General features: G+C 61.3%; 1 protein-coding gene across 1 annotated transcript in view; it reads left to right on the forward strand.

The window, feature by feature from the left end:
• Positions 1–8,061: 8,061 nt before the first annotated feature.
• The window catches only part of TNS2 (tensin 2), a 37,147-nt gene continuing 30,437 nt past the window's right edge, over positions 8,062–14,771 (forward strand). The window contains exons 1-2 of the mRNA XM_075061251.1: positions 8,062–8,238; positions 14,260–14,371. Coding sequence (XP_074917352.1) covers positions 8,158–8,238; positions 14,260–14,371 — 193 coding nt within the window. The 5' untranslated portion in view covers positions 8,062–8,157. The remainder of the gene's footprint in view (positions 8,239–14,259; positions 14,372–14,771) is intronic.

The raw sequence follows: 14,771 nt of genomic DNA on the forward strand, positions 1-14,771 counted from the left end.
CCAGAACATCCTGGAGCCGGGCCACAGGCCTTGCAAAGCCAGGACCCCTTGCTTAGGTTACTGATCCCAACCGCCCCCTTGCTTTGCCCCTTGCCCCCCACCCAACCCTTTGGCACAGCCGCATCGAGCTGGCAGGCTGGCCAATCCTAGCCATGTGGGCAGCGGAGTGAGGGGAGCCGGCAGGGACCCTCGTGAGTCAGACTCCACAGGCGGCTGCACTGACAAGGCTGGCAAAGGGTTAATTAAGGACATTTCCCCCACACGGACCAGTACCCCCAGGCTCTCCATACAGGAGCAGAGAGGAGACTGGTTAGGAACTGGTACCCGGGGTCAAGGGCTCAGTGGGCAGATCCAGAGGCACCGTGCTAGCCCAGCCTCTGGGGCAGGTTGCACCTATTGCAGATGCCAGGGCCGGTGGCCCTGGCTGGCCCTTCACCGAGGGGCCTGAGGCAGGTTACAGCGGCTGGGGCAGGTGGGGTTAGAGCTTTTCCCCTGCCAACCAAGCTGCTGTGAACCCCACTGTCTGTCTCCACAAGCCCCTCATCCAGCTCTGCCCCTGTGTGCCCAGCTGGCATAGAGAGTAGAGTCTAGGCAGAGACCCTCCCCCCAGCTGGAGAATGGGGTAGGGAGTCACCAGCCCGTGCCCACCACCGTACCCCTAAGTCTCAGGGGGCCAGTTAGGACCCAACTGAGACCCAGCAAACTCATCTCATGTCACACACACACACATACACACACACACACACACACATCCGTGTTCCCAGCCTGCAGCACAGATTCAGGGCACTGGGCTGCCAGCGAGCTATGCCCCGGGCATGGATCTGTCTCTGTCTGCACTCCCCCAGCTGGGAACATGAATGGGGAGAGGGTGAGGAAACCCCTTCCTAAGCCGGCCTCAATCCCTGGCGCCCCTGCCCTGCTCTCATGCACTGCAGCCCCCGGACATGGATTCTAACCCCCCTTGGCCCTGGGGAAGCTGGATCCAGGCCTGAATCCCAGCAGCCAACACAGAAAGCCTGGCCCCACTCCAGCTCTGATAACAGCCTTCCTCTCCTCGGAGCAGGAACGTTACCCTGACAGGCAGCCTGGCGTGATGGAGTGACAGTGGCCAGGACACCAGATGCAGGCAGCTCAGCCAGGCCCTGCTCAGAGAGGGGGTTGGCCATGGTAGAGCTAATTGCCTGTGACGAGCCCATGAAGGAGGCTGGGATCAGCTGCCAATTCCTGCCTCCCTCCCATTTCCTTTCCTCTGATATTTAGCCCCAAGGGAACTGCTGCCAAGATAATAAATATGTTCAAAAATCCCCCTGAATTGGCAACAGGCCCCGCTCGATCGCAGCCGCACAACAGAGACCGGGGCCCTGGTTCACCGGAGGCTGCACACCCCCAGCCCCAGCCGGCTAGTGGGGAAACTGAGGCACGGAGCAAGGAAGGGCCTTGTCCAAGGTCATGCTCTGGGGCTGTGGCAGACCCAAGCCCAGAGCCCACATCCCCCAGGGTCTACTCCAGCGCTCTGCCCACTGTGCCACGCTGTCTTCCCCTCTGCTTGGCTGTTGTGCATATCGCTGAGCGTCCAGGCACCTTCTGAAGACGTGGCCTCCTGAATGGCAGGTGGGCAGCCTCTGATTCCTGCCACCGATCACCGAGCGCTTTGCGAACAGGAAAGGGAGGGGTGGACGCTAAGGCCCAAGGACCTGGCCGAGGTCACACAGTGAAGCATTTGCAGAACATCCGAATCCCGGACTTCCAGCATCCCCCGCTCCAATCACTAGGCCCAACTCCCCTCCTAGAGTTGGGATGAGAACCCAGGAGTCCTGACTTCCAGTCCCCTGCTTTACTCACTAGACCCTGCTCCCCTCTCAGAGCTGGGAATAGAACCCAGGTGTCCTGATCCCCCACCCCCTGCTCTCCTCACTAAAGCCCACTCCTCAGTACCAAATCTGGTGAGACACAAACAGCTAATGTGCTCTGATGCTGTTCATTCACCTTTGGGGCAGCAGAACTAGGCGGGGTTTGTTTCATGCCCTGTCCCAGGTAGCAGCCCCTGGTGAGAAAGGCAGGTACGCAGACTGTCAGCTCTTTGGGGCAGGGGCTGTGTTTGTGCAGCCCCTAGCGCACTAGGGTCTTAGGACAAGATTGGGCGGGGGGGGGCGGGGCGCCGATAATCCGAATAATAATAAGAATAAAACTGGAGCTCCTTTGCCAGCTGCATCTCACACTGTGCAGTTTGGTGCCTGCTCACAAGGTGGCGTCCCGTGACCTGCACACAGAGCCCAGGGGCTGATGGCACAGAATTTGCTTCCCTGTGGACTTGCGCTGGGGATGCCCTGGTGAGCCTGGCTCCAAGCTGTGGAGGTCACAGGAAGCCGGCAGAGTTCCTCCCAAGCCCAGCTCCTGAGTGCTATGGGCCCTGCCTTCGCCTGAGAGAGCAGGTCAGGGCCAGGATTTGGGAGTCAGCAGGCAGAGCAGGGCATGGGCGCAGTTCGAATGCCAACTTGGGGGTGTTAAAAGGGGGCGAGGGGGCAGCACGGAGCACCTCGCTGCTCGGGCAATTGCAGCTACCTCTTTGCTAAGAACTAACAGTGTGGTCTAGTGGGCAGAGCACTGGGGTCTATTTCTGGCTCTGTCGGTGACTTGGGCAAACCCCCCCACCCCACTCTGTGCCTCAGTTTCCCCTCTCATCCTATTTGGATGGCGAGCCCTTTGGGGCAGGGGCTATCTATGCAACACCCAGCGCAAGGGGCCCCTGGCCTCAGCCTGTATTGCAGGTGACGGTGGGTAAAGGGGCGAGGCCCTAAATCTGTTAACAGCCTGGCCCCTCACGTCCTTCATTACCGTGCTGCCCCCTAGCTGGGAGCGCCCTGGGGCCAGAAGAGGGACAGGGTCCCTGCCTCCCCATTGGAACAGAGATTTCATGAAATCTCCCCTGCAGGGAAGGAGCTGCCGACAGAACCGTGGTCCAGCGAAGACGCCCTGTTGCCCCTGTTCCCTGGCCAGTCTTGCGGGGGCCGCCCCACGGAGGTGGGTGGAATGAAAGGAAAACACAAGGCCGGAGGAGCGTCAGAAACCTTCTCGGTTCTCGGACTCTCCGGGGCGCAGCTGGATTTCAAGGGGGCTTCAGACTCTGTTTGGGGCCAGCCACGGGGGTCGGGACAGGACTTAGGTCATGTTTGCACCCGGCCCAGCCCAGCAGGGGATACGGGCCATGTGCCGAGCATGGGGGGCAAGTGTTGGCCCCGGCCCAGCCACTCTGCCCAGCCTTTGACTCCCATGAATCCAGGGGCCACCAGCCCCAGGATTCCTTAGGGCCAAGAGGCCAAGCGATTGATCCCTTGACATTAACACTTTCTGCGCCTTGAAAGGGAGGTCCCAGGCCTGAGCTGCGTGAGCCGTTATATTAACACTCCCTGCGGCTGCTGGGCTGCCTGTGTCCGGGGGCTAATCCCCCCCCCCTTGCCCTTAGATGATTTCATTTCTGTGGCAGGAAGCCAGCATGCTCAGCCTCCCTGCAAGGAGGGTGGGAAAGGGGGCCGGGACGAGCGGCTGAGGGAGCAGAGGGTGTGTTTTCCTCGCTGCTGCTCCGAGTTAAGGGAAGCCAGGGCTGCATTCCGGAGGATTCGCTCTGACCCAGAGGCCCAGGAGTTTCCCCTAAGCAAGATCGCGGCTGGAATAAGACGGAGGAGACGCTGCTGTGTCCGGCCAAGGGGGGACAGCTATGCCCAAGCCAGCTGCTGGGCAGCGAGATTAGCATGAAGGTAGGGACCGGGCAGAGCCCTGGGCCAGCGGGCAGCTGTCAGCCCCATCATGGGGCAACGGGCGGGGAGGATGGAGCGATGCTGGTTCTCTAGGCAGCCGGGTAGGTTCTGGGAATGGGACATAGGATTTAAGGCTGGACGGGACCACCATGTCATCGGGTTTGACCTCCTGTGCCTCCCAGGCCAGCAAACCCTCTCCTCCCCGCATGCTACACCCCACAGCTGAGTGCAGACAATCCCTGGGGGAGCAGGAGCGGGGGCAGGGGAAGCCCCTGGCCCTCTCTGCTGGGGGAGGAGGGGTGTGTCCGATACAAGCAGCTGGTCCTTAGCGTAGGGTTTAAATCAATGCAAGAGCTGCAGGGCGCTGGGATTTGTCGGGGAGAAATGGATCCCAGACTCATCTTTAGAGAGAGCTGGAGACTGGGGCAATCATTCTTTTACTTTCTTTCTTTCTTTCTTCTGCGCCCCAGTGCTATATTCACTAGGCCACACAGCCTCCCTATGGTACTGCCAGATTCTGATCATTGTTATCCCCAGTGTAAATGCAAAGCAATGTGAATAGAGTGACTCCAGATTGACACTGGTCTAACTGAGAAGAACTGAGCTCCAGTTTTATTAGAAAGCAGCGTCATTCAGGGGTTGAACGCTGCCGGCCGCAGCGTAGGAATTTGCAGTCACTTCCGCTCTTTCTCCACCCGTCCATCCTCTGTGTTTATTTAATCGGTGCAGCCTGATCTGCCCCTTCATCGGAAAAGGGAACGGGCCGAATTCACCACTGGCATAAGCACAGGCAACTCCACTGTTACAGCAGAGAGGCCTCTGAACCCAGATGTCTCTCTCCCAGACCAGGATGGGCCAGGTTTGCCACCGGCAGGGCTGGATTTGCCGGTACCCCGCACACTGCGCCTCTCTGCAGAGCTGGCGGCTTGTTTTGGAGCCTGGTTGGGAGCTGAGGGCCTGTGAAAATCTAGTCTGGAGTGGTCCATTCCGTCGCCATGGCTTGCTGGGTTTGAGGGCACGGAGCAGCTGGGTTGTGGCGGCACCGCATGCCTCGGTGCAGGTGAGAGAGCATGTGAGGAGGCGCTGGCGGGTGGCTCGATCGGCGTGGTGGTGTACCAAAGCCGCTGCACCAGTTGCAACCCCTAGTGTGAACATGCTGTGTGAGCCCTCGTGCCAGACCTCCGTACCAGGGTGTGCAGCTCCTTGTGTGTGCAAAAACACCCAGTGGGGGAAAACCTTTAGGCTTGACTTTCGCCTCCCTAGAGCTTCACACCACACAGTCAACCTGTGGAACTCATTGCCAGGTGATGTCGTGAAGGCCAAAAGTGTAACCAGGGCCCAAAATGAGACATGTTGATGGAGGATAGATCCATCAATGGCTATTAGCCAAGATGCTCAGGGACACAATCCCCATGCTCTGAGTGCCCCATAACCTCCGCCTGGACACCAGGGGATGGGTCGCTTGATGGCTGCTTGTTCTGTTCGTTCCCTCTGAAGCATCTGGCCCTAGCCACTGTCGGAAGACAGGATCCTGGGCTAGCTGGAGCCCAGGGTGGCCGTTCCTATATGGACTCAAGACCTGCCAGATCTCAGCATTTGCTTCCTTTTGCTCTGCTTGACAGCTGGTTCCCCGGCCAGCCCTGGGCTGAGTCACTCCCCCCACGGCTGTTCCCAGTAGGAACAAGCAGGCAAAGAGAACCGTTTTCCAGGTCTGGAAACCACATGGGTGCTCTGGAGGCGAGGGGACGTCCACGCCCCATCTTAAAGGGGCAGCTGCCGCTCCAGCCGCAGATCACTTCCCTGGGCTGAGAGGAGCTGCAAGCCAGGCTGGGCGGGTGGGATGACGCGGGGGGGGGGGTCCCTGCTGAAAACTGCCCCCCCTCCAGGCTTCTGTGGGAGACTGCAAGTGGAAAGACCTTTCCCCCCACAAAGCTTCTCGCCCTGGCAATGCCAGTTAAGCGCTGCAGAACAAGAGGAGTGGGATGGTTCTCTGGGGTGCTCTGGATGGCTGCAGCACCCCAGAATCATGGTGCTCCCCTGCACCTGGGCTCTGTGCATTCTTGGCCTCCGGGTGAAGTTTCAATGCTGTCCTGCCCCCAGGGCAATCGGGAGCAAGGAGCCTGCCTGCAAAAGGGATGCTAGTAGCCCAGGGAGGAACGAGGTGACTTGGTACCGTGGGAAGAGTCAAGGCTGCTTGGATCTAGCATGCCTGGTAGTCAGAGCAGGAAATTGGCTGGTAGGACTCCTGGTTCTATTTCTGGCTCTTCTGTGGGCAGGTTATTGCATAACCCACTGCGGGGTGTCACATCCCTTCCTCCTCTGTGGCCAGGGCCGCTGTTGGAGGCAGAGTGGTGCCCCAGAGAGCTCACAATCTAGCCTGATGGGAGGGGAAACTGAGGCACAGAAAGGGGCCATGACTCACCCCGGGTTACCCAGCAGGAGAGGTGGAGCCGGGCCTAGAACCCAGCTGTCGTGAGTCCCAGGCCAGTCCCCTGACCTCTAGAGCAAGCCAGTCTCAAAGCACAGGTGGGTCCTGAAGGCCCCCGGAGCCCTTTGCGGGGCACGTGCAGGGGATTCTCCAGGCGACGGGCAGCAGGACTGACCTGAGGTGCTTGGGGAACAGGGAGTGTTGGAAAAACTCAGGACGGAGGGAGCTTGAGTTTGCACGAGAGCTCCACTGCCCTGCACAGTAATTAACCCAGGGCCAGGGCGGCAGGGAACTGCGGTGGGAATTTGCCAGGGGCTGGTTAATTAGCGGGTCACAAGATTCCAGTGGCAGCCCCTTGGCACCCTCCCAAGGTGCCTGCGGCCCTGGCAGAGCAGAAACAGCAGAGAGACACAGCAGAGGCGTCAGGCCGGGAGCAGGGGGACAAGCGCGGAGCAGGGAAGGGGGAGGATGGCAGAGAGAAATTAGGACCATCTCAATTGCGCCCTGCAATTCATTCTCCAGAGCTGTGCCCACTCTGGGTTGGAAGCGGGAGCCGCGCAGGGAGACGGTTCCCCCTGGGGCCCCTTCCCGGTCAGTTTGCCCCAAGATCACCCTGGTTACCCAGGAAGAAGCACCCCTTCCCATGCTGCCTGCCACCTCTTTGTTGTGATCTGCCCCCGTCCCTCCTCGCTCCTTTGGCCTGTGCACTGGGCTACGTGGACTCTCAGCCTTCGGGGCTGGAGCCAGGTTTGCTCCATGTCTATACAGCACCTAGCGCGTGGTGGGTGCTATCGGCCCAAACTTGCCTGATCCCGCCTTTGCCCGAGAGAGGATCTCCAGCTCTGAGCCAGCACACAGTGACCGGACGGGGATGCTTGTTTAGGGGCTGGGAAGTGGAGGGCTGCCTCTTGCTCAGGTCGCTCTGCATCCCTGAAGGGGCAACTGAATGGGTGAGAAAAGAAAACAGGGTGTTCAGGATTCACACACACACCCCTGCCACTCTCGCAGGGCTGCGCCATGCCCCTCGAGTAGGCCAACCCCACCGAGGCTGAAGAAGTGGCAAGAGCCCCTGGGCTAGGAGAACTATCCCATGGGCTATGTTTACACTCAGCGGCCCTGGGTTTGAGTCCCACCATGAGCCACCCACGGATGTGTCCTTACAGGGGGCTGAGTTCCTCTCTCGGGTGGAAGGGAGAAGTGAAAGCTGAACTGGCATCTTCCAGTGAAGGCCTCCTAGTGGGAATCCCGTGCCAGGGGGTCTCTGAGTGGGGCTGGGAGCTCTTGGCCTGGCGGGATGGTATCTGTTGTTGGATGGGGAGGCCAGAATGAATTATTCCTGTGTGTGGGGAGGGAGAAGGTGTCAGGCTCTGACTCTCAGGCTCTCTGCTGCCTGGAGCGGGAGCGAGAGATGGTGGGGGCTGGGGGCTCCTGTCCATGTTTGGGGCCTGCCCACCCCAGGTGACAGCGGGCTGCCGACCCCTCTAGGTCTGACACTGAACACCCTCTGGCTGCCTCTGGGAAGGGGCCAGCAGCAGCTGGGTGTCCCGAGTGCGTTGGTGCTCAGCCCTGCCTGGCCCAAGGTGCCGCGTGCGATCCTCACCAATGACAGGATCCGAGACGTGTGGGGTGGCCGTGCCAGAGCCCAGGCCCAGCCGTGTGGCCCCCGCCTGCGGTGGCCTTCGCTGTGACCTCAGCACGAAGGGAAGCGGCTATTGTGAGTCAGGAAACACCAGCTCGTCCCTTCGTCCTGATCCCAGCCCCTGGGCCGGGTTCTGGCTCATTGTTTCCAGCCTTACATCCTATCCCACGCGCCCTGGCCCCCTCTGGCTCTGACTGGGCTGGGTTGCCGGGAGAGTTAGACCTCTGCAGCTGGGACGGGCTGAGCCCACCGTGCCGTCTGGTGCCACCCTGGATGGGGCTGCGTCGGCGCGGGCGGGCACACTCTCTGGCCAGCCCAGTACCACGCCCGCTGCCATGAAGCCTAAGAACACCGTGGAGATGCTGCTGAGGGCGCTGGGGAGGCGAGAGAGCACCCGGGTGCCAGGCTCCAGCAGGGTAGGTGTGACCCTCCCTTGCCCTCACCCCCCAACCCAGCTGACAACCCTACCAGTCCAGGGAAGGTGGGGGTGGGATGGGGTGGAGAAAAAAGATCGACTCCTCTGCAGTGGGGATTTGGGGTGTCAGCAACATAGGGGGGTCACTTCGGGGACAAGCCCCTTTCATAGGATCTAGGGGGGGTTAGACATGGGGCTCACCTGGGGGTCAAACTCCTATCATAGGATCAGGGGGGATTAGATATGGGGTGCAGGTGTGGGGGGGTCTAGCCCCTCTCATAGGTTCTAGGGCAGTCAGTCATGGAGGGGCTCCTGTGGGTCCGACCCTCCATTGGTAACCAAGGTAACATGGAGATGGGGGGGTGCTAAGGGAGGCCAAGCCCTAGCCAGTGGGAGGCGCTCTCCCCTGCCCGTGCAGCAGGAAGGATGTTGAGGGTGGGGGCCACGTGTAGGTCCCAGGGCCGTCCGAAGGTCCCGCGTCCGGCTGACTCATAAATAGCTTCTAGGAGGGCTTGGCCTTGTGACGGGGCTGTCAGGGCGCCAGGCCTGTGCTAATCGGCATAACCCTGGAGCACGGCCGAGCCGGAGCCATTCCAGGCTTGGAGCAGCAGGAGGAGAGGCTGGAATGTGGGGCCTCTGCTTCCCCGGGCACAGCACGGACCGGAGGCTCCAGCTAGTCCCCGGGGCCGGATCGCGACCCTTCAGTAAAGAGTGCAGCATGGCCCTGAGCCCTAACGGGAGGCAATGAGCAGGATGGTGGTGTGCGTACAGCAGGGACGCTGGGCGGAAAGGGTTAACCAGGCAGGACCTGACACTGGGACTGGGAAGGAAGGGTTAACTGGCACTGGGTGGCACTGGGAGGGAAAGGTTAATCAGGCAGGGCCCAACACTGGCCCTGGGAGGGAAGGCTTAACCAGGAAAGGCTTGGCACTGGCAGTGGGTGGCACTGGAGGAAAGGATTAACCAGGCAGGGCCTGGCACTGCCACTAGGTGGCACTGGGAGGGAAGGGTTAACTAGGCAGGGCCCGGCACTGGCACTGGATGGCACTGGGAGGGAAGGGTTAACCAGGCAGGGCCTGGTACTGGCACTGGATGGCACTGGGAGGGAAGGGTTAACCAGGCAGGGCCTGGTACTGGCACTGGATGGCACTGGGAGGGAAGGGTTAACCAGGCAGGGCCCGGCACTGGCACTGGATGGCACTGGGAGGGAAGAGTTAACCAGGCAGGGCCCGGCACTGCCACTAGGTGGCACTGGGAGGGAAGGGTTAACTAGGCAGGGCCCAGCACTGGCACTGGATGGCACTAGAACGGAAGAGTTAACTAGGCAAGGCCCGGCACTGGCACTGGATGGCACTGGAAGGGAACAGTTAACCAGGCAAGGCCTGGCACTGGCATTGGGAGGGAAGGTTTCTCCTGGCCCATCCAGTGGCCTGTAGAGCTCGATGTCCCCGTGCTGACCCCTCCAAGCAAAGCCTGGCAAAGGCGAGTGGTCAGGGTGCTTGGGAGGAGCTTGGCAGCTACCACTGACCCTTTGGCTGCTTCTCTGATCCCTTCCGCATGCTGGCGGGGCCAAAGCTGGGGTCAGGGTGCTGCTTCCCAGGCCTGGCCCTGCACATTTCTGACCGATGCACAGAGCACAGGGCACCGGCCTCCCCTCTGCCACCCTGCTGGGCGATGCCCACAACTCTCCAACGTCCGCCCCGCCTGCCTCTCGGGGAATATTTGGGGGGCTGATCTGGAGCCAATGCGTCCCCTCCTGGGGTTGCATTTTCTGACAAGCTTCGCTGGGGGAAGCTCAAGCCTCTTTCCCTCGCTGGCCATTCCCTGCGTGAAACGAGTTTGCTGGGTCTCAGCCCAGATCCTAGCCAGGGCGTGTTGCCAGGCTGCACAGCAGGCTGAGCCCATAGCCAGGATCCATGCCAAGTTTGCCCCCTTCCCCCCCACGGCGCTGCGCTCGCTTCACTGCCGTGATGACCCGTGCCAGCTGGATTCCAGCGTGCTTGGGCAGGGTAGTCTCAGGCACTGCTTTTGCTGTGTAGACAGCCTGGGTGCCTACCCTCCCAGCCTGGGTGCTTCAGGGATTATAAAACACTCTTATGGGCGGTTCTAGCACCAGAGTGGGCGGCTGCGATTGCGCGACGGTGGCGCAGGCACCAGGGGATGGAAATTACAGAGACATTCTCGGGCTGGCCGAGGGCTGTGGCTGAGGCTTGGTGCACACAGAGGGTTTTACCAACCTGGTAATTTTCGTGGAATTGGTTTCCAAACAAGAAGCGAGATCCCTGGATTCCGGGCAAGACATTCCCAGGTTCCCTCCCTCCTGGGGACCTGACCCCACATGGGAACCAGGAAGTGAAACTGACCATGCTGCGGGGAGGGGAGTGAAACGGCCCAGCATGGTTTTGGGATCCCGTGCAAAGGGATTGACTGGGAGGGAGGTCTCTTTGGACCGTTCAGTTGTGGCCTGATCCGTGGCCCAGGGGAAGAGAGGCTGGTTCTCACATCAATCGTTTGACAGGGCCTATTTTAAGGCCGGGCACCCTCCCTACCCGCTCCCTGCCAGCCATTCTCTGAGCACGGGCGCGTTTCCTGAGCAGGGAACACGGAGCTCAGCTTTAGGGGAACCTCCCATCCCGTGTATAGCTAGATTGAACTGCAAGGGCCGGTGTCTCTGCTGTGGCCTGGTATGGGTGCCCAGGGGCATCGGCACACACTCTTAAGGGGTGCAACGGGGCCCTGCCTGTCTACTGGACACCAGGAGCGACCGGAGAGGGGCAGCAGGGCAGAGACTGCCTATGGGGCACCGGGAGCTGCCGTTCTCTGCCAGCTCCCGGGGGTGGGGGGTGAATCTCTAGAGGGAGGGGGGAACACACACTCCCGCCCAAGGGTCATAGCATGGGCATCTTTGCCCTTGATCACCCTTAGGTGGCATTCACAGGGGCGCTACCCCAGGAGAGGTGCTGGGCACACCAGGTTGCCCCATGTCTTGTCCCCCCTGCCAAGGACAGAGCGAGGGGGGTAGAGGCAGGGATGGGCCAGGGAGTGATGCCAGCTTGGGCAAGGGAGGGTGTCTCTCATGTTATAGGGAATCCTTCTCCCTCGCTGCTCTGCCAGCTGCCCGGCCTCCCTCAGGCCGGCGGGGAGGTCACAGGCTCAGGCTGAGGAGGCCTGAATCTCCCCTTTCCCGAGTTGCGGGGGGGCTGGATCTGGGTCCTGGCTCCATCCCTCCCTCTGCATTTCTCCTCGTCCTTCCTCCCTCTAGCCTAGCTCACAACACCCCCCTCCCAAACGACGGTGAACGGGCCCTGGGCACTGAACTCTGCCTGCAGTGGGTGCCCTGCTAGGTGCCAGCCTGGGGCATGTGGATGGGATGGGGTATGTCCAGTCCCTGGGTGATGCCTAGAGGCCTGCAGGCCCGGGGACGAGGGCCCAGCTGTGGGTATGACCCAATGATGCTGGTCCGCTGCCCAAGGCGCGGGCACTCAGCAGGCAGCATTGTGACCTGAGCCAGTGAGTAAACATGTTGTTCTCCCGCCCGGTTCCTGGACTCGGCTGGGAGCGGGGAAGGGCTGGTGGGAGGAGGGGGGGGCCTGACTGTGTCGCAGCTCCCCACGGGCAACGATTGCGAAAGGCAGGCAGAACCGAGCCAGATCCCTGCTGTATTTCACCGCCAGCCTGGGCAGAGAGCAGCCCGCCCCGAAGAGAAAGGACACAGGGTGGGAGTGCCCTCTGCCCACCCCCATGCCGGCGCGTCTTGAACAGGATGCCGGTAAGCGGTGCCGGTGCACTGCGGGTCAGCCTGGCTGGGTGGCACCGCCCACGGCCTGTGCTGCCAGGGGTCGGGGCTAGAGGCTGGTAGGGTTTAAGGATGCGAGGGGCAGGGAGTGGTGCATGGGTGGGGGCTACACCATGTGTGGGCCAGCAGGTGTTTCTGATTCTGCCCCGCCCAGCGCCCGCCGCCATGCAAAGACGCTGCGGTTCTCCTATGCCCGGCTGATGGCACGAGGAACGGGGGAGGGAATACTCCAGCTAAGTGACCTGGCTACTCGGGTGTCCGTCGGCCCAAGCTAGAGCCAACCCGGCTGCACAACCCTGCACAATCGCTGGCTTATCTGAGCCCCCCCGAGCACCTGTCTGAAGCCAGCGGCTCGGCTGGGCGCTCTCTGTTGGACATGGACCCATGGGTGACTGTGGCGGCTCCTGTGCCAGGCATCCAGCTCAGAGTGAGGAGGGGGCATCTTAGCACAGCAGGGTTTACCCCCCCATCCCCACCCCCGATCTCGCTGGGCCCTGCCCACCTTCTCCACATCTCGCTGGGCCGGGGCCCTTGCCCCACCCCCATCTCGCTGGGCCGGGGCCCTTGATCCTGCCCTTAAGAACGAGCCTTGTTTTCGCAGAACACGCCGGGCAACAAAGCGGGCGATTCATGGCTATTTATAGCACGGGCGGCCATGCCCGAGCCGGCGTGAATGGCCCATTCAGCAGGGTTTATACAGGCGCAGGCACAGGGCCGCTTTCCGTCACCCCTTCCCTTCCCTTCCTCCCCAGGAACGAACTACATGTCCCAGGAGCCTCCTGCCCTGCTGGGGGGGCCGCGGGGGTGGGAGAGTGGAGGATGCCTGGCTGATTTCAGGCACCATTAACCAGATGGGGGGAAAACCTGGCGGGAACCAGTTTGGCGCAGCTCCTGCCAGCCTGGACTGGATGGCTTGGCAACCGGGGGGAGGGCGGGGGGGGATAGTTGAAAGAGAAAGAGAAAAAAGCAGGGGGCTTTGGGGGCACCCTGTATCTGTCCTGAACTGGTGACCATCCCCGGAGTGGGGTTAAAGGTGGGGTGAGGGTCTCAGCCCCCCTACCTCCCATCACCTTCATACGCAAAACCCAAAGGGGAGCGTGGCCAGACCATGCAATGGGGCAGGGAAGACAGGGCTCTGGAAGCAGCAATAAACAGTCCCTGCACTAAGGGGGCAGCACTGGGGCACTGGCAGGGCTGGTCTCTCAGTGGGGCAGGGGCTGTCTCAGTTTTGAGGGCTTTCAGGGCTAACCCCAACGAGGCCTGTTAACTCGGCCCGCCTTCTAAACCCACTCACCTGCAAAGGCGGGGGAATCGCTGCCGTTACAGCAGCAGGCCCTGCAGACAAGGCCTCGTCATGTCAGGTGCTGTACATATGGACACAAAACAAAGCTGTCCTGCCCCGAAAAGCTCATGGACCAAACAGCCCAAGGGTGGGAGGGGAAACTGAGGCACAGAGCAAGTAAGTTACTTGCTCAAGACCACTGGTAGAGCTGGGGGTAGAACCCAGGTGTCCTGGCTCCTAGTCTAGCACCTACCCCTGTGCCTCCTTTGCTGGGCCCAGTGGTAGGCTCTGGCAAGTGGAATTTGGCCCTGTGTAACTGAGCCCTCCCCAGCAGAGGGCCAGTGTGTGGGGGCAGGGACAGAGACTCTGCGGGGAATCCATGGCATTTCAGACCAATCCCACACACACACACCCCCCCCAGCCACATGGCTGGAATCTGGCCCCTCGAGAGGCTGTGTTTCCGGCCGGCCAGCTGTTGCTTTTCTGGCTAATTGGTGCTGCACAGTGGGGCTGGGAAGCCAGGAGGGGGATGGAGGGGGTCAGCGGTTGGGAAAGGCACCCCGCAGCTGGCAGGACACATTCCCTGCCCCTCCGTGCAGAGCTGACAGTCATTGGCCCTAAGTGGCGCTTGGAGGGGCTGGGGGAGTGAAACTTGGCAGTAGTGCCCTGGGATGTAGGGCCTGCTGTGCCCGGGGACTGGGGCACGGAGTGGGCTGTAGCGACCGAGCGCCCACCGCAGGTGGGTGTCCAGTGCCCTGTCGCGCTCTCCTTTAAGGCACCTCCAGAGAGGCAGTATGGCCTAGTGGCTGAAGCACAGACCTAATGCTCAGGAGACCTGGTGTCTCTCCCTGGGCCCGCCACTGTCCTTCTGGGGGTCCTACAGACTGCTCTCCCCATGCTTTAGTGACCCCTGTACCAATTCTGCCGTGTGTTTGCCTTCGTAGCCGGAGAAAGTGCCCGAGCCGCACAGCTTCAAGGAGAAGGCCTTTAAGAAGAAGAAGAGAGCGTGTGTGGTGTGTAAGGAATCCATTGAGGCGCTGGGCCTCATCTGCCAAGGTACCAGCCCCCACAGCCCTTGCCCTCCTCAAACCCAGTCCGAGGGATCCCAGCCCGGCAACCGCAGCCTAAGCAGCCCAGTACCCAGGGCACTAGCACCAGGACTTGCACTTCCAGCCCCTGGGCTCACCAGGAGCCAGGCCCTAGTGCACTAGCACCAGGACTCGCACTTCCAGCCTCTGGGCACACCAGGAGCCAGGCCCCCGTGCACTAGCACCAGGACTCACACTCCCAACTTCCGGACTCACTAGGAGTCAGGCCCTAGTGCACTAGCACCAGGAGTCACACTCCCAACTTCCGGACTCACTAGGAGTCAGGCCCTAGTGCACAAGCACCAGGACTCACACTCCCAGCCCAGGGCTCACCAGGAACCAAGCCCCAGCACACCAGCACCAGGACT

The sequence above is a fragment of the Chelonoidis abingdonii genome, chromosome 26 (assembly GCF_003597395.2).
Source record: "Chelonoidis abingdonii isolate Lonesome George chromosome 26, CheloAbing_2.0, whole genome shotgun sequence".
Lineage (NCBI taxonomy): Eukaryota > Metazoa > Chordata > Testudines > Testudinidae > Chelonoidis > Chelonoidis abingdonii.